Source organism: Dromiciops gliroides, chromosome 1 (genome assembly GCF_019393635.1).
Source record: "Dromiciops gliroides isolate mDroGli1 chromosome 1, mDroGli1.pri, whole genome shotgun sequence".
Classification (NCBI taxonomy): domain Eukaryota; kingdom Metazoa; phylum Chordata; class Mammalia; order Microbiotheria; family Microbiotheriidae; genus Dromiciops; species Dromiciops gliroides.
Window position 1 is genome coordinate 634,796,668 of NC_057861.1, and position 19,291 is coordinate 634,815,958.

Here is a 19,291-nt window from a genome sequence, read left to right on the forward strand (position 1 = left end):
AATAAACCTGAGGAAAATCAGAATGAAATACACTGAATGGTAACTAGAAAAAAAGATTTATATGGTATTAGGAAGGGACAGATTATATTTTACTTAAGGGACTACTCTGGACCATGAGGAAAAAGATGAAAACTAAATGATGACAAAAAGTGGTTTCTCAAAACTGAATTAATAGCAACCATGCTTTCCTTAATAAAGCTAGCAATAATTTATAATGTCCAGGTATATGTTATGATGCTGTAAGACCTAGCTTTTCAAACATTGGGTTGCGTAACTGAATGTGGGGGATCACAAAAAATTTGGCAACAGTAAAAGGTTATATATACCTATTTTATATACCTATATACCTGGGGTCACATAAAAATTTCTCAGGCAAAAAGAGGTTGTGAGTGGGAAAAGTTTAAAAGCCCTGCTAAAAGAAATCCATTTCTTCAAAGATTAGAAAGAGGGGAAGGGAAAGGAGAAGGGTGGAACAAAAGTAATATTGCTACTTAACCTGAGGCAAGTCATGATTCTCTGGGGCCGGTTTTTTGTGTGTAAAATTCTGTCTACCAGAAGATCTCTAAGGTCTTTCCCAGCTCTACGAGTCACTAACATCCTATATATCCATCTGGAAATCCTGGAAATTGTGGTGTCTATCTAGTATCTTCATTGACCTTTAAAAGTCCAAAAACAGTTGGCAGTTACCATCTGGACCACTCAGTTTAGCTCCATTTCCTGAACCTTGCATCTCAGACCCTGCCAGAAGTAAATTATGAGTGAGTCATAGGTATTATGTAGATGGGAGGAGGAAGCATTGGTGAGCATTTATTCTATTCTATCCCCATTTCATTATCAAGAATCCCTTTGTGGAGACTTAAATTAAAGGAATCTAACATCAATAATGGCAACATTTGGAAAATGAAAGTCTGACAGTTATTAAACTTCTTGATCTAAGATATACATACCACTTCACCTCTCAATTATTCAAATAAATTTCCTGTGAACTTTAAGTTCAGTTATCTGAAAGGCCAACATCATAATCACTCTTTGCCGGCATTTTAAATAAAATTCCCTAATCTAGTCAAATTAGACTTCAACTTGTTCCATATACATGATAGATTATTCCCCACCTTTGTGCCCTGGCAAAAGAGGTCCACTTCATATTTAGAATACCCTCCTCTTTTGCCTCTCCCTCAGAACCCCTAACTTTCTTGAAAGCACAGAGTTAGCTACCACATCCTAAGTGATCCTTTCCTGATTCTCTCACTTGCTACTATTCTCTCCCTCTTGTACATATTTTTACATACATACATGTTTGAAATAATTATTAATAACAGATATCCTGGGGTGTACCCAGTGTTCTCCCTTTCTTTCTTAGTCCTTTGTCGCCTCCCCCCACTCTAAAGCCATGTTCTCCTTGTAAGATTTCATCTGGATCAAGCCCCAAACCAAGCTTTCAAAGAATCTTGGGGCAGGGGTGGGGGGGGACAGGTCCATTTATCTAGATAGCTGAAGGACGTTATTGATGAGATCAAACCACACGTAGGTGGAAACTATTTTGGGTGAGAGGTCCACATTTCTTCTATGATGTCATCTAAGTCAAATATCTCTGGACTTCATTTTAATATAACCCATTTCCAATCATGTCAACCAATTAGATTTAATTGTTAACCAATCAGATTTGATTACTATGCAATGGACCTCCTACAGTTGGAAAGATATATGAACTGGGACTTCATAGCCATTATGGGTCTTTGGTCTGAAAGAAATGGCCAAATGATCATCCTTGTATTAATATTCTTCTGGCCTATTAATAAAATAATTAACTTGCCCAGAAGCTATGTCCATCATATTTTTAATCTTCACGCATAACATATATCTCCAAAAGAATAAAAACACCTTGTGGGCACAGCCTGTTTTGTCATTGTTTTTGTCTAGTACAGAGTAAATGTTTAGAAGATACTTGTTAGAAGCAGCACCATTTCCCCTTTCTGTCCCTACACACACACACTTACTCACTTTAACTTGATTTCCCTATAGATTCCTATGTCACAAACCAGTTGCTTTTGTTCAAAATCTTGGTATTATTTTTTATTCTTCTCTCTCCTTCACCCTCCAAGTTAAATTGATTTGGTCCCAGATTTCTCTCACATCTTTCCCATCTTCTCTGTTCCTACTAGCACTACTCTTCAATACTTGTTGAACTGAAATGATAAAGGGTCTGTCTGGCTGCTCCATGCCTATGGTGCTTATATACTTCAGGCTTCAAGGTTCCCATCTAAGACCAGCTATTTACTATTGGTGTGAATTTGTCACAGTCTTTCTGGGCCAGTTTCCTCAGGAGGTTCCTTCCCAGTCTTTAAATTTATGTCATCCTCCGACCTCCTCTACACTTAAACGCTAATCAAAATAACTTCCTAATTATTCTTTCTGCTTTGAGACTCTCCTCTCCCATCCATCCTCCTCCACAAAGGTGTTAAAGTAATCTTTCTAAGGTACAAGTCTGAGTATATCACACTCCTGTTCAAATATCCTCAGTGGTTCCCTATTTAAACTAAGTTAAGATGCATCAGCTTGGCATTTAAAGCCCTCCAAAATAAGGCTTCTACCTACCATTTCAGGCTTATTTCACATTTTCTCCCTTTATGTGCTCCCTGCTCAAGCCAAAATAGCCTAGTAAATATTCTCTGAATTTGGCCTTCCTCCTCCTCCTATCTCTCTACCTTCTAGAGAACCATCCCTCATCTCCAAGAATGTACTAACCTTTGCATCTTTAAATCCTTAGCTTGCTTCAAGGCTCGGCTCAGGTGCCTATTTCTCCCTAACTCTAGTCCTTTTGTTGTTGGTCCTCACTCTTTCATCAAATTATCTCATGGTATCAATGAGTTCCCCTGGAAAAACAATCTATGTTTCTAGAAGGCTGGGATTATTTCATCTTTCTCTTCTTATGCCAGTTACTGGTACAATGCTTCACATACAATAGACATTTGAGATACTTTTTTAATTGACTGCTAAGTACGAGTTGTGCATGTAAAAAATGGACTTAAAATTAATTAATGCATTTTGGTTCTGCCCCCATCTGAGAGTTATTCCTAACCCCGTCTATATTCACCCCAGGGACCTGGTACAGAAAATTCTAAAAAGCATTTACATTTCTTTTTGGAAAACAACCTATGATGGCCCAAAAGGTAATCACTGAAGATTATTTGCATTTAGAAAACTACTCTGCCAAATTGCCTGTGGAAGCTTGAGAAATGGTGCAAAAGATTAATTCGCCAAAAATAAAAAAATTGGCATTTCTTGTTCAGTCTTCTCCAGAAATTAGACAATTCCAGCATGGAAATTCTGTAAGTATTAGTGACAAGAATGCAAAGAGGGGGAAAAAAGGGCAGATCAAGTCAAGAAAAATCAGGAGACTAGATTTTAATTCTGTCTTTGCAAGTGACATTATCAGTTTAAAATGAAATCTCTACCTCAAAAGTGCATAAGCAGTAACTTTTCCCACCAACCTAGCTCAAAAGGATATGGGGGTTGATCCACAAAATGTGTATAAATAATTTTTATCTCCTAGGGAAAATAATGCCAGACATTCTTTGTGGTAGTGAAGAACTAGAATCAAAGTGAGTGTTCATTGACTGGGTGGAGAATGAATGGCTGGAAAAAAACCTGTTATTTGAAGGTAATAGAGTAAGATTATGGAGTAAGTTATGATGAATATGAGGAATTCAAAGAACATGGGGAAGAAAATTGGTGTTTTAGAGTAAAATAAACAAAACCAAAGAACAATACAATATAATCGATGATTACAACAACATAAATGAAAAGATCACTAAGAGGATGCCAGTCTCTGAACCAAACTGTGAAACAAGAAGGCAAATATGGAAAATTCAATGAAAGTCCTGAAGAAGAGATGATAAACAATAAATCACTCTCTTTGGGGGTTGGGGGAAGGCACACAGGACATGTTATTAAGACATAATATTGTATACCTTGTTAGATTCCAGTCAGTAAACAAGGATTTACTAAGTGCTTAGTATATGCCAAATACTTGCTAAGTGCTGAGGATACAAAAAAAAGGTAAAAGGCTCAGCCCTCAAGTAGCTCAAAACATAGTCCTAAGTTTGGCTTAATTGTTTTCTTTGTCATGAAGGAGAGTTCCACCACGGGAGAACTTCCCACTTCTCCAAGACCCTAATATAAAAACAAAAGACATCCACAAAACATGCTAAAGAAATAGAATGCATACATGTGACATAGTGGAAAGAGCATTTCAAGTTGGCTTTAAGTCAGGCTCTGCTACTGATTAACTGTGATTCAGGGTAAATCATTTCACCTTATTAGGCATCACTTTTATCCCCTGTAAACTGAGGAGGCTGGGTTAAATCAAAGCTTCTTAAACTGTGGGTGCTGACCCCATATGGGGTCAAGTAACTGAATCTGGGGGTCGCGAAAAATTTGGCAACAGTAAAAGGTTATGTATACCTATTTTATATACCTATATACCCAGGGTCTTGTAAAAATATTTTGGGTGAAAAGGGGTCACTAGTGGAAAAAGTTTAAGTCCTGTGTTAAATGATCACTAAGGTCCCTTCTACTTCTAACTTTCCATGTTGTAAGATTTTTTCCAGCTCTAACATTTTGTGATTCTATGACTTTAAGTCTACTTGTTGCTTTTAGAAACAAATGGTCAATTTATAGTACTACAAGGATTCATAGCAACATTTCTCTGCAGTAATGCTATCCACCACTCCACTAAAAGCTTGACAACTTACAAATTAAACTATCCTTTGGATACTAAATCAGAAGACCTGGGATCAAATGCTAGTTTTGCATTTATTAACTATGTGACCTCAGGTAAATCACTTTCCTACTGAGGGACTGTCATTCCCAGTAAAATGAGGGGGCTGGGAAGTTAGACTAAAATCCTATGAAATTCTCTACAAGTATCTAGATAAAGAAAGTCCTTATTAGGTACTTACTATGCACAGGGTACTGTGCTAAGCCCTGGAAATAAAAATACAAAAGTGAAGTGACCCATGCCCTCAAGGAGCTCACATTTTAATAAGTAGAAATAAGACATCTTTCTTGGGACTGGTAGCCAAACTCTTTCCAGAAACAATGTCAATGTGTTGATTTGATTACTGTCCTCAGAGCAGGAAGGAGCAAGGGGGAAAGGTAGGATATCCGGGTGGCAAGTTGGAAAATGTCTAGGGTGCTTTAAAATATGTGAAAGGCTCTTATGCTTTCTCTATCTAGCCCCAGGGGGTGTAGCCAAGGATAATGGGAGGTTAAAACAAGGAAAGTTTAGGCTTAAAGAAAAAAAACACAGAAGAACACCAAGACTTCCTAAAGTATAAAGGTTCACTTCTGGAGGTAATGGATTCTAGAGATCTAAAGGTCCAGCACAAGCTGGAAGACTACTTCTCAGGTATAGTATACATTGGACTAGATGGCTGCTATGAAATTTTATGTAACTTTGTGATTCCTGTGTTCTGAGGTAACACTGATTTGGGAGGATGTAACTGGGTCTTCAGGGATTTTAGATACAATAAAGATGATAGCACGATAGCAAATGAGGCATGATTTCCCATTTAGTAATGTCAGAAAGAAAGGGAGGGGGTGGGGCAGAAGAGGTGGAATAAAAAAGAAAGTGGGTACAATGATGGAAGAAATGAGAAAACAAAAGAAAAGATACAAATGGAGACAATGGTCTGGTGAAGAGTTGTGAAGAGGAGATTCCAAGGCATGGAAGCAGGGTCCTGAGCCCCAAACGACATTGATCAGGAGTCAGGAGATATTGGTCCCAGTCCCAGTCCCAGCTCCGGTAATAACTTGCTACATAGGGGCAGCTAGGTGGCACAGTGGATAGAGCACTGGCCCTGGAGTCAGGAGTACCTGAGTTCAAATCCGGCCTCAAGACACTTAACACTTATTAGCTGTGTGACCCTGGACAAGTCACTTAACCCCAATTGCCTCACCAAAAAAAATTAATAAAAAAATAATAACTTGCTATATAGCCTTGGATAAGTTACTTTAATTCTCTGAGCCTATTTCCTGAACTGTTAAATAAGGTTGGACTAGATAATGTCTAAGTTCTTTTTAGCTCTAAGAGGAAACAGGTACCTACCTCTGTATGTGTGAAAGAGAGAGAGAGAGAGAGAGAGAGAGAGAAGGGGGAGAGAGAGTTTTGTGGTCACTGGACAGTTAGTAAATCAATAAGCATGTTTAAGTACTTATATGAATGATCCAGGCACTGTACTAAAGTGCTGAGAATACAAAGAAAAACCCTCAAGAAGAGTACATTCTAACGAGGAAGAATACATGTAAATAATGAAGTATATTCAAGTCATATGGATTCAAGGTCACTTGTCCATGCTGCATGCTCAGGAAGTGGCTTGGCATAGTCCAATAAAGACCAAATCTGAAGTGAGAAGATCAGGATTGAGTCCTGCCTCTACCATTTGCTAGCTGTGACACTCAGAAAATAATTTTAACTTTCCAAGTTTCAGTTTCCTTTTCTTATTTCCTTATCATTAAAGATCTGGATTTTTGTCAATGTCAGCACTCCCTCTAATACAGATTACAAAGCTTCTATAACCAGTAAATGGTCTTGTGGAATTGCTGTGGCTTTTCCAAACTTAGGGTAGTGTTCAAACAATAAGCCTGGGGTCTTGTGGTCTTTGTCTTTTATGATTTAAAGTCAGCTGGTGGCACAATGGATCCAACACTGGGCCCAAAGTCAGTGAGACTGGGGTTCAGAAGTGACCTCACTCAGTAGCTATGTGATTGATCCTGGGCAAATCACCTAACCTGTTTGCATCAGCTTCCTCAGCTTTCAAATGGGGATAATAATAGCACCTGCCTAGAAGGGTTGTTGTGAGGATCAAATGAGATAATACTTGTAAAAGCACTCAGCACCGTTGCCTGGCACACAGTAGGTACTATATTAGTGCTTAGTCCCTCCTTTCCCTTTACAAAAAGTTTTCCCATCTTGGCAGAATCTGCCGGAGCTCATATTTCTCTTGCGTAATCCTTGAAAACCAAAATCACCAAATACCACAATAAAGCACTGAAGAAGGACCTTTGTGGAAGCATCATCTACATTATGGAAATAATAAAAACTCCCCTCAGCTGTAATTTTGGGATAATACTTGCATTATTCTTTCAAAAGGTCATAGTATACAAGTGCTTTGTAAACCAGAATGCACTATAAAAATGGCGGTTATTATTATATAGATAGTCCAACTAGCTATGAATGGACAATACAACTTTCATCTCTATAAATGATAGAGCTCTGATTAGGGATAAAATGATTAGGCTGTCATTTCCCATTTTCATATCCTATCTCAGAGAGATGTTATACAGAACAAAATAGTGCCAAGCAATGCAGTTGCTAAGTCAACAGATACTGAATGAAAGCTGAAGAAAACTGAGAGAAAAGAAATTAATTCCGTTGGAGAGTAGAAGGAAAGAACAGAGGACAACAGAACAGACACAGAGTTTTTGGCATTACCTAAGTTTATTTTGCCTCATGAATGCTGCTCACTTTAAATGGGAAGAGAAATGCACAAATCACAAAATGTCTGCTCAGGTGAGCAAACACACGGACAGAAGAGGCGGGTATTTTAACATGATCAGTACCTTTTAAAATTCAAACTCTACAAATTGTTAGTTTGTCATGATTTTGATGAGCTAAGTTGAAAGTTGACCTTTGTGTCATCTATTTTTAAAGAGGCTGCCAAGCAAATTAATAGAGGAAACAAATGACATATTTATCCTGCAAAAAAAGTGAAAGAATTATCAATGGTTTTCACACACAGCTTTTTAATGAGTCAGGCAGGCCTCTTATGGAACTGATTGTATATGCATCTTTGATGGTTAATGATACACATTTCCATTATTCAAGGGCAAACTGATATTCGATATTACTGTGAATACTTTTGCAAACCTAAAAGATTCCTTCAAAAAGAGAAAACTCACTACCAATCTGTGTAATGTGAATCTGAAATACCATAAATTGGATTGTCCTTTAAACTATCTGTGCTAAATAGAATTTTTCTCTTTCTTAAAAGTACCAAATTCCCTAAGTTTTGTTTTTTTCCCACCCATTCCCTCAACGGCACCTCCTCCCACCCCCAACAGCTTGTCCTTTATAGACAGACTTACAAATCTCCAAATAGCCAGAGAGAGTTTAACCTAGTTAAATCTAAATTAAAATGACAAGGTAAGGTGAAAAGAGGCTATTAATGATTTCAGATAAGCCTACTACATATACTAGGGAAACACTTGGGCTTCTTTAAAGATTTCTCTTGGGCCGAGGTTTGGCTATTTGCTGGCTCAAATGCATTCATCCAAGAGACTTATTAAGTATTTATAATAGCCTAAACATTGAGGGAGATGCAAGTATATATACAGGACGGATTCCTACTTTCAAACTGTGATTAAATATCAGTCTGACTTTAAGAAATGTTTCTTCTTTGGGAAAGCTGAATATAAATCATATTTTTAAAGCTGATCATTGGATATATATTGGGGGACTAGATATGTAAATGAATTTATACAATGAATCTTTTTACAAAGTCAACATATCCTAAATTTATTTTTAAATACACCTATAAATTTGTGATTTGATTTATCTATAATTTGAGATTTACTTACATATGCTTAGAAATCATAAAATTAGAAGTCTTTAAAAATGCTCTAAAATCGCTCACTCTTCCAAATAAAGGCAAACTGGTGTTTGTAATGAGAAGTCTCCCTCAAGCAGGTAGCACAGCTCAACCCGCAGGATTTCTCCCGCCCCTCCCCCATCTCAATATCGCAGTTACTAGAAACTCAGAGGAGCCAATCCTGTGTAAGTAATGGGTTGGGTTGGGTTTGGTTTTCGTTGGTGAAAACAATGGAACCAACAGGTCCACAATCAGTACTCATCCAAGCTTGTCTAGCTCTAGGGAGAGGGGAGAGGGGAGAGGAGAGAGGGGAGAAATCTGTGGGTGAACCGGGGTAGTCTCTCCAGGGGGGCTGACAAAGTCAAGTATGAAGTTAAAGACAGAAGCCACAGGTCCTGTGCAAGGGCTGAGAATAGTTAGAAGTGACCAGGTCAGACACCTAACCTCAGGGCTCACCCGATGTCATTTGAATCAAGTCTCAGCCATCACTTGGATTTTCTTTACAGGCCAGGGGGAGGGTTAGAGGGAAGAACACAGTTCTAGACGACCAGGGTAGGTGTGTTAGCTCAGCCACAGGTTACCTGGGTGTGACCCTGGGCAAATTACTGAACCTATCTGGATCTCAGTTTTCTCATCTGCAAAAAGGGTAAGGTAAAGGTATGCACTCTTTTCCTGGGGGTGGGGTGTAAGGAGCACCCTTTGGTAAAAAGCCCTTTATAAATATGAATGTTTGTTATCATTTCCCTCCTCCTCTTCCCTCTCCGAACCCAAATGCGTGCCCCCCCACACACACTTTAGTCCTACACCGAGAGAAAGGGAAGCTTTGAACAGGTCAAAAGCAAACGAGGCCAGGGTCGGGCCTCTCCATCTCCCTTCCCTCATTCCAGCCCACCCCGCCACTGCGACCCCCGAGGAACCCAGGCTGGCTAAGAAGCACCACCAGCAGCCCGGGGCTACGGAAACCCCACACCCGGATCCATAGGAATGGGGGGGCGCCGAGGAGGCAAGGAGACGGGCCCCAGGATCCCCGAGGGGCAGGGTCACAGGCCCTACGGACACTCACCCTCCATCCCTAAGCAGCGGCGGTTCCGGGTTCTTGGACCGGAAGCAGCCCCGACAGTGTTTGCAGTTCCCCTGGTTACAAACCTGCCGCCGGCCAATGACTACAGCCTATGGCGATCCCAGCCCGCCTCCTCGCCGGTAGTGACGTCAGCGCCTGCGCCGGCGCGCTGCGGGCCTCCTCGAGGCGCTGGCTGACTGAGCCGGGGAAGGATGGACGCGCTCGAGTCCCTTTTGGATGAGGTGGCCCTGGAGGGACTGGACGGGCTGTCCGTGCCCACTCTGTGGAGCCGCCTGGAGTCGCGGGTGCCGCCCTTCCCGCTGCCGATGGAGCCTCACACGCAGCAGTTCCTGTGGCGGGCGCTGGCTGCCCACTCCGACATCCGCTTCTACGTGGAGCCCAGGGATCGACCTGAACTCCTGCTGCAAGACAGGTCAGGGGGCCGACTCGGCCCAGCTCGGGGATCGGGGTGGGAAGGAGAGAGGACCTGGAGGCAGGCGGGAAGTGGGAAGTCCGAAGTGAGACCTCAGATCCCGGAGAGCCCAGCTAGGGCCCTGGGAGGGACGAGGAGCCAGCGATGGATGCAGAGTTGGAAAGGACCTTAGACATCTGTCCAGGCCAAACCCCTCTTTTTGGAGATTGAAAAAAAAACTGAGGCTCTTGGTGGGGAAGTGACCCACCCAAGATCGGCTTATGGATACCGAAAAGCTGACAGGCCAATTGCAAGTCAGGCCCACTCTGGTTGTCGTTCAGTTGTGTCCAACTCTTCGTGACCCCATTTGGTGTTTCCTTGGCAGAGACACTGGAGCGGTTTGCCATTTCCTTCTCCAGCTCATTTTTCAGAGGAAGAACTGAGGCAAACAGGGTGAAGTGACTTGCCCGTGTTCACACAGCTATTAAGTGTCAGAGCCTGGGTTTGAGCTTAGGAAGATAAGTTTTCCTGACTTCAGGCCCGGAACTTACTGTGACACTTAACTCCCCCCAGACCTTCAGTTGTGTGACTTCAAATCGCAGGCTTATTTTGCAACACTAAGTTGGGTTTTGGAAATGGAAAAGCTCTGGACTTACATAGATGGTCAGAGATAGAAGAGACCTTCAACGTCATGTATTCCAATTTGCTTGTTTTAGAACACCCTACCTTCTGGTAAGCTCTGTAAGGGCAGGAAAATTGTGTGTCTTATCTAAATATCCTTTCTTCTCCAGTGCTCAGTAGAGTACTCTGCACATAATAGATGCTTATTAAATTGAAGTACATTGAATTAGTTGTCTGATTAATTTGGTATCCAGAGAAGGAAGTGACATATTTAAAGGATTGTATCTCGTAGAGCTGGTGCTCAAAACTAGTGCTCCTGATTCCTAGTTAATTGCTCCTTCCATTACACCACATTCCCTCTTCTTAGAAGTTATCTGGAGTCCAGCCCCTTCATTTTATAGGACTTATTTGCTAAAGATCAAACAGCTAATAAATATCAGGGTCAGAAAGAGAATCCTAGTCCAGAGCCCTCTGTATGTATAATATTACTGATATTTACTGTATTAGAAATCTTTAATTTTCATCAAATAACCCTTCTTGAAGCCGTCAAACGATTCTGACCACACCATTCCCCTGCTCAAAAAACTTAAGTGGTTCTTGGTTACTTGTAGCATAAAATACAAGTGCTCAACCCTTATGGTGCTTTACACTGGCTTCTATCTACCTTTTGGGGCTTATTTCATATTATGCCCCTTCACTCATTCTGTACTCCAACCACCCTAGGCTACTGACTATTTACCAATTTTAACTTGATGCTGTGCTGCTATCCTCTATGCATGAAATATACTCCCTTATCTCATCAAAATCACTCTTACCTTTCAAGTCTCAGCTTGGATCTCAACTCTTCAGTCAGGCCTGATACCTCCTGCACATGTTCTCTCCTTCCTCAAACTTTGTTAGAGCATTTCATTGGAACTCTCCTTTTCTCTCATCACATTCCATTTTGTATTATATTTGTGTATATACAATTTCTTCCCCTTGATTAAACTTCTGGAAAACAAAGAAAAGAGACCTTTTCTTCTTTGTATATGCTTTTCATGTAGTAGGCACTTAAGATTTTTGAAGTACTTAATTGAGTACCGAACAGGCTTAGATTCCATTTTCCCCCTATTAAATGAGGGGGTGAGGCAGTATCATATGGTAGAAAATGCAGTGAAGTTGCAGCCAGAGAACTAAGATTTGAATTTTGGACTTGTCAAGTATATAACCTTGAGCAAGTCAACTCAGCCTCTCCAAGCTTCATTTCATTCATGTGTAAAATGAGTTTGGATTAAAAAACCTCCAAATTCTCTTCCAGTGACTGAACTCTAAGCTCTCTTCCAGTTCCGGTTTCACCAAATACTTAGCAATATGCAAAGCTTCATGCCAGATGTTGAATAGGATACAAAGATTAATAAGTTTCTGCCTTCCTTTCTCCCAACCTTGACACTGTAGTTTAGTAAGGGAAATAAGACATCATTTCAATCAGCAAGCATTTCTTAAGTGCCTTCTCTGTGCCCAGCAACTGTAGGCAGGCACGGCGAATACAAGCATAATGAAACATTGCCTACACTCAAGGAACTTATATAGAATAAATATAAAGAGGATACACACCAGATATAAGGGAGTTAGTGAAGAGGGCACTAGTAGTTGGGAAGTATGGTTTGAAAGAAGGTTCTGTTTGGGGGTCAGCTAGGTGGCACAGTGGATAGGGCACCTGCCCTGGATTCAGGAGCTGAGTTCAGATCTGGCCTCAGACACCTGACACTTACTAGCTATATAGCCCTGGGCAAGTCACTTAACTCTCATTTCCCTCCCCACCCCCCAAAAAAAGGTTCTGTTTGAGCTATGTCTTAAAAGAAGAAAGAAATTATAGAAATGAGGAGGAATTGCATACTTATCATGAGGACAGCCAAGTGCAACGGAAAGGGAGAAGTGGTGGAATGTGTCTATGCCGTAGGAACAAAGAAAAGGCCAAATTGGCTGGATTTCTGAGTCTGTGAATGGGGAAAGTATAGGTAGAAGTTAGAAAGAGAGGTTGGGGACATGTGGAGGAATGTAAAAGATAAACAAAATTTATATTTTATCCTAGAGGCAATAGGAAGCCCTTTATTGAGAAGGGGAGTGACATGGTCAGACTTGCACTTAAGGAAAATCATTTTGGCAAGTATTTGGTTTTAGTGGAGAAAAACTTGAGGGCAGTAAAGCAATTAGTAGGCCAGGTAATAAACATCTGAACTAAGGTAAATGAGTAGAGAAAAGGGATTGGATACGAAAGATGTTGTGAAGGTAGAAATGGCAGCTAATTGGATATATGCTTTTAAGGAGAGTGAGGTTTTAAGGATAAGACTGAGGCTACAGACCTGTGAGACTAAAGAATTATGGTGCTTTCCTCAGAAATGGGGAGTTTATGTGCATACCCTGTGACCCAGCAATATCACTACTAGGTGAGATCATAAAAAAGGGGGGAAAACCTACCTGTACAAAAATATTTATAGCTGTTCTTTTTATGGTGGAAAAGAATTGGAAATTGAGGAGCTGCCCAACAATTGGGGAATGGTAAAAACAAGTTGTGGTTTATGAATGTAAAGGGATACTATTGTGCTGTAAGAAATGATAAGCAGGCAGATTTCAGAAAAACCTGGAAAGACTTACGTGAATTGATGCTGGGTGAAATGAGCAGAACCAAGACAACATTGTATACAGTATCAACAACATTGTGTGATGGGCCAGTGGCGATAGACTTTAGCTCTTCTCAGCAATACAATGATCCAAGATAATGCCAAAAGACTCATGATGAAAAATGCTCTCCACATCCAGAAAAAGAACTATGGTGTTTGAATGCAGATTGAAGCATACTATTTTCACTTTTTGTTGTTGCTTTGTTATTGTTGTTGTTATTTCTTCTTTCTTATGTTTTTTTTCTTTTATTCTGATTCTTCCCTTAAGCATAACTAATATGGGAATATATTTAACATGACTGTAATGTATAACCTTAAAAATATTTTCTCCCCTTTTCAATCAAAAAAAAAAGGAAATAAATAGGAAGTTTAGAAATGGGGGTTGACAAGGCAGTGCAGATAATGAATTTGTTTTGTATATGTTAAGCTTGAGATGGCATTTGAAATGTCCATTAGGCAGTTGGTAATGTGAGGCTGGGACTGCATTTATAGATTTAGAAGTCATCTGCATAGAGAGCTAATGAGGTCATCAGAAGAAAAGAAAGCTCTGGAGAGACCCATGGAGACCCACAGTTAGGGAATATGATATGGATGATTTGCCAGCAAAGGAGACCCAGGAGTAGTCAGACTGGTAAGGGGAAACCAAGAAAGAGTAGGGTCAAGAAAACCCAGAGAAGAAAGAGTATCCGGGAGAAAAGGGTGGTCAGGAGTGTCAAATGGAGAAGCGGTGTAGAAGAAGGAGGACCAAGGAGAAACCATCAGGTTTGGAAAGGAAGTCATTAGTCACTTGGGGGAGAAGAGTTTCAGTGGAATAATAAGGAAAGAAGCCATATTGCAAAGGGCTGAGGAGTAAGTGAGAGGGGAGTCAAGGAAACACTTATGTAGACAACTTTTTTTGTAGTTTGGCCAAGAAACAGAAGAGGCTTGAGAGGATGGTAGGGTCTAGTGATGAAATTTTTTTTTTGGTGGGGCAATGAGGGTTGAGTTACTTGCCCAGGGTCACACAGCTAGTAAGTGTCAAGTGTCTGAGGCCAGATTTGAACTCAATTACTCCTGAATCCAGAAACGGTGCTTTATCCACTGTACCACCTAGCTGCCCCTTAGTGAAGACTTTTTAAGAGTAGAAGAGAATTAATTAGCTGTGTTCACTAGAAGGGGAAGAAAGTAGTAAATAGGAAGAGAGTGCAGATTAGGAAAAGAGAAGAGGATGACTAGCAGCAGTCTGCTGAAGAAGAATGGAAGGGATGGCATCCAGGGCACATGAAAACAAACAGTTCTAGTAGGAAAAAGAGTCTAAGTTCCTTAAAAGAGTTATAAATTACTCAATTTATGGAAGGGTATAGTCTTTTCTGGCTGAAAAAGACTAGCTTGGGTTTGGAGTATGAGGAGAGTTTCAGTAAGTGGAAAGGATTTTCAAGGTAGAAGGAATAAAATGAGCAAAGATAGGGAAGTGGAGAAAACAGAGGGTATGTTTGAGGAATATTGAGTTAGCCAACTTGATTAGAGCCAAAGTAGGAGGAAATGAAGCTGGAAAGGTAGATGGGGCTCAATTGTATATGGCCCGAATGGCAGCCTAAAGACAGGAATCAGGCCAAAGACTAGAGTTCTAAAGAGTTAGAACTTTATCCTTTAGACAGTAAGAAAAACCGGGAAATTTGGGGGTAGGAAAATAGCTTGGTTTTAGTTGTGCTTTGGAAAGAATATTCTTACTATGGTATATAAGAATGATTGATAGATGAAGAATGGCAGCAAACAGAGCACTTAGTAGGCTGCTGTAATAATGCAGTGTCTGAACTCAGCTGGTGGTAGTTCATATGGAAGAAATGAGTAATATCAGTCAGTAAGTGCTTCAGTGCCATGCTGTCTGTCCAAATCTGTTCCCGTAGTCAGTGTAGGATAGAAGAGAAAGAGATGACAGCTCACAGCTATTTAAGAAAGACTAAAAGAAGAGGCATAATGGGGGGCTTAACTTGGAGGTAGTTGAGTAGATAAGTATTTATTAAATGTGCCATGTGCTAGTAAAGATGATTAGTTCTGTAGGAAGATAAAGGAAAGCAAAGTAAAAGTGGTTTGGAGTTGTTGTTGTCTGTCCTTCATTCTTGAGGGGGACCATGACATCAGGGTGATAGCATGACTTTCACTGAATTGGATTTAAGTGAGGGCAGACAAGGTCACCAACCTTACTCTCTCCTCCAGAGCCATCTGGGACCAGTGGCAAGATAAATATGGAGAGGACTAGAGATGGCCCTGGCTCTTTAAGGCAATTGGGGTTAAGTGACTTGCCCAGGGTCACACAGCTAATACGTGTCCGAGGTGAAGTTTGAACTCAGATCCTCCCAACTTCAGGCCAGTGCTCCATCCACTGTGCTGTCTAGCTGCTCTTGTGGTTTGGAATAGGGAAGGTTTCATGGAGGAGTCCATCTAACATAACCTAAATTTCATGTCTTTCATTTGGTTTCAGAAAGTCCATAAGGACAAAATATCATCATCACTTTGTGTAGCACTTTAAGGTTTGGTAAAGTGCTTTACAAATCTCTAGGTGGTAGGTGCTTTTATTATCCCCATTTTACAGATGAGGAAACTGAAGCTAACAGAGGTTCAGTGACTTGCCCACTGTCAAACAGCTAGTAAGTGTCTGAAAAAGGATAAGATCCACTGTGATACTGAGATGTAGAAAGCATGTGCACTTAGAAGTTTGTCTGAAAAAGATGTGGCGGTTTTTGGTGGCTTGAGAGCTTGCGTGATATGGCAACCTAAAAATGAAAAGCTAACACAATCTTAAATTGCTTTAGAAGGGGCATAATGTCTGGGATACCACCGTGCTCTACCCTAGTCAGACAATATTTGGAATATCGTGTTTGGTTCTGGATACCGCATTTTAGGATGGAAATTGATAAGTTAGAACAGTAGTCTCCTTACTTTTGAGTACCTACTTTTCATTTTTTAAAATGTCAATATGCATCCTCCAATAAATATGTATTTGTTTATAAATTATAAATATGAACATTATAAAACATAAAAATATAAAAGGGCAGCGCTAAAGATGACAATGTTTTGACAAATTTTATCTATTAATGATATAAAAAACTTTAATTATATTGCCTTTAAGCAATATAATTGAATATGCTTCAATATTTTCAAAATTTATTTCTTGTATATCCTGGAGGATAGGGCAGATTTGAAGACAGTCCAACAAATGAATAAAAGTCATAACAGTCATTGAATATATAACAACTTTTCAGCAAGAGTCATGCTTTGTTATATGTAGATACTCATGATATATACCATGTGAAAATAGCAATCGAAAGTAGCGTGATTGCAACTTAGGAGAAAAATTTCAGCATATAGCTATTCCTCTTTTTTGTGTAGTTCTACTTAATGATTGCCATCGTACCTTAATTTCATATTAATGTTTGAATATTTTAGTTGTGGTTTTTTATGAGTTTGAGAAACCTCAAGAAGTTCAGTTTGGCTAGACCCTAGAGTGTAGAAAGAGAAGTCATGTATGAGAAGGTTGGAATGGTAGGTTGAGAAGGACTTTAAATGCCAAACAGAGGAATTTATACCTGATCTTAAAAAATAGTAGGGAGCTGTTGAAGTTTAGTTTGGGGTGGGGGGAGGAGTAACAATGCCAAGCCTTCATTTTGGCAGGTGTGCAGAAGATAGATTGGATTGGGGAGAAACTTGAGACTGGAAGAATAATTAGGAGCCCTTTGCAATAATCCAGGGGAGGTAATGAGAGCCTGAACTAGGGCAGTGGTTGTGTTAGCAGTGAGAAGGGGAAACATTTGTGATGTTGTGAAGATGGCAATAATAAAGAGTCAAGGTTGGTGTGAAGCTTGTGAGCCTGGTTGGCTGAAAAAATGTTGTTACCTTTACAGAAATGGAGGAATTTGGGAGAGGGGTAGGTTTTGGGAGAAAAGACAGTGTGAATATATTGAGATTTGAGGATCACAATTCATTCATGCCCACTCATCTTATGCAGCTCTCTGTTTCCCCCCACTTGATCAAGACTAGGGAGAGAAAGTCTCACTGGGACATTGGGAATTTTCTATCTGCTAGTATCAGGGTCCTGGTTAGGGTTAGGTTCTAATCACTGTAAGGGGCTGACACCTTGCCTGATGCAGAATAAAGAAGGTTGGAGCTTGCACAGCTGAGAGGAGGGGTGGAATGGTGGAATATTAGGCTATTAATATTATTATTACTACTAATATTATGGGTGAAGGGACTGCACGGAGGTGTGACTGTGTTGAAGACAAGTCCCACAGTTGGCTATTATGGAGAGAGTAGACTGGGAGACATCCTTTGATTGACCGATCACACACTTCAATGAATCATGCCACTGTTCCATATGCCTGCTTTGGAGTTCACTGTTAGAGGATGCCAAGAATGGTGAGGGTCCTCAAGGTCATGCTCCAGAAGCTTCCTTAAGAAGCTGCCTCAGGTATATGAAGGGCTATCAAGTAGAACAGGGAACCAGTTTTTCTAGTTGGCCTCAAAGTACAGAACTGGGAGAAGTTGCAAAGAGGCAGATTTGGAATTCATAATTGGAACTATACAGAAATGGAATGTGCTGCATGAGGAGGTGGTGCATTTCCCTCTTTAGAGTTAAAAAGCTAAATAAATGACCATATGTCAAATATATTATAAAGTGAGTTGGCGACAAATTGAATGGGGGGGGCAGGGGGCAGGGTTGAGTGGGAAGATGGTCATATCCTCAGCAGTAATAGGAAAGTTAGGAAGAGGGAAGGCTTTACACATGTTCCGTTTTGGACATGTTGAGTTTAAGATGCCATAGGCTATCCATGTCAAGATATCCAATAGACAGCCGGAGATTCAAGACTGGAGGTCAGGAGAGAGGTGTAAGGGCACAAAATCTCTAGGGCTGCAGACTATGCTGTTGATTATCATATAGGTAAGGGGGCAGATCTATTCTACCCTAATTGTGCCAACTGTAGATACTGAAGAAAGAGAGGCCTACGCCAATTTGATTATTAGTAAGTTTTATTAGGGTTAATTAGGTTAATTGGGGGAGCTTACTCATAAGAGGCCAATTGTCCTGGGCAGTAGCAAGACAAAGTAAAATAAATCCCTTCACCAACCCCAGGCTGGGCCAGATATTATAAAGAAACAGAACAAAGAAGGCACAGTGCCAGCAATGGCCCAGGGTTACATGCAAGTTCTCCCGTGGGATAGTTAGAGCATCTTTTGCTGTTTACATTTATTCAGGGTAGTTTATTTTTTTTTCTGTGGAGTCACAGGTCACATTCTTAGGTTCTGGCTACTGTCGAAGAGATAAGGGCTGGACTAAGAGACCTGAAAATCACCTACATCAGTGGGATCCAACTCAAATAGAAATGGGGATTGTTAATCTATACATAAAGATCCCTGCATATTGATTTAGGGTTTTTTTGGGGGGGGGGTGATTTGGTTTGGTTCGGTTTTTTGGAGGCAGTCAGGGATAAGTTATTAGCCCAGGGTCACACAGCTAGTAAGTATCTGAAGCCAAATTGAACTCAGGTCCTGCTGACTCCATGGCTGGTGCTTTATCTACTGTGCCATCTAGCTGCCTCTTTGACTTAGTTTTAAAATGTGATAATATCTGTTTTATTGTACTTTTATTTATTTTGTTAAATATTTGCTAATTACATTTTAATCTGGTTCTGGCTACACTTAGGAGTGTTGTAGGGCTACATGGGGCTCTGTTAGATGCCTCCAATCTACACATACATATGTAACGATTGGAATGACGCCACCTGCTGGAGATTTACTGTAGAAGAGTTCTGCCCATGAAGCGAAGGTCTTTGAGGGCAAGACCAGGAGTCTTTTCTTTGGCGTCAGGAAGTGACGCGGGCTAGTGGGAGGAGGAAGGAAGAGACTGGCGCTC

At 40.5% G+C, this 19,291-nt stretch overlaps 2 protein-coding genes across 3 annotated transcripts in view; one reads left to right on the forward strand and one right to left on the reverse strand.

Moving 5' to 3' along the window:
• LOC122736134 (katanin interacting protein) overlaps window positions 1-9,821 on the reverse strand; it is a 205,190-nt gene extending 195,369 nt beyond the window's left edge. Inside the window, exon 1 of one of the 2 annotated variants that reach the window (XM_043978179.1) lies at window positions 9,715-9,821. In XM_043978179.1, the coding sequence (XP_043834114.1) occupies window positions 9,715-9,721 (7 nt within the window). In that variant the 5' untranslated portion in view covers window positions 9,722-9,821. The remainder of the gene's footprint in view (window positions 1-9,714) is intronic. The other variant, XM_043978180.1, reaches the window with a different exon arrangement.
• Window positions 9,822-9,896: 75 nt separating this feature from the next.
• The window catches only part of GTF3C1 (general transcription factor IIIC subunit 1), a 125,207-nt gene continuing 115,812 nt past the window's right edge, over window positions 9,897-19,291 (forward strand). Inside the window, exon 1 of the mRNA XM_043976649.1 lies at window positions 9,897-10,144. Coding sequence (XP_043832584.1) covers window positions 9,924-10,144 — 221 coding nt within the window. The 5' untranslated portion in view covers window positions 9,897-9,923. The remainder of the gene's footprint in view (window positions 10,145-19,291) is intronic.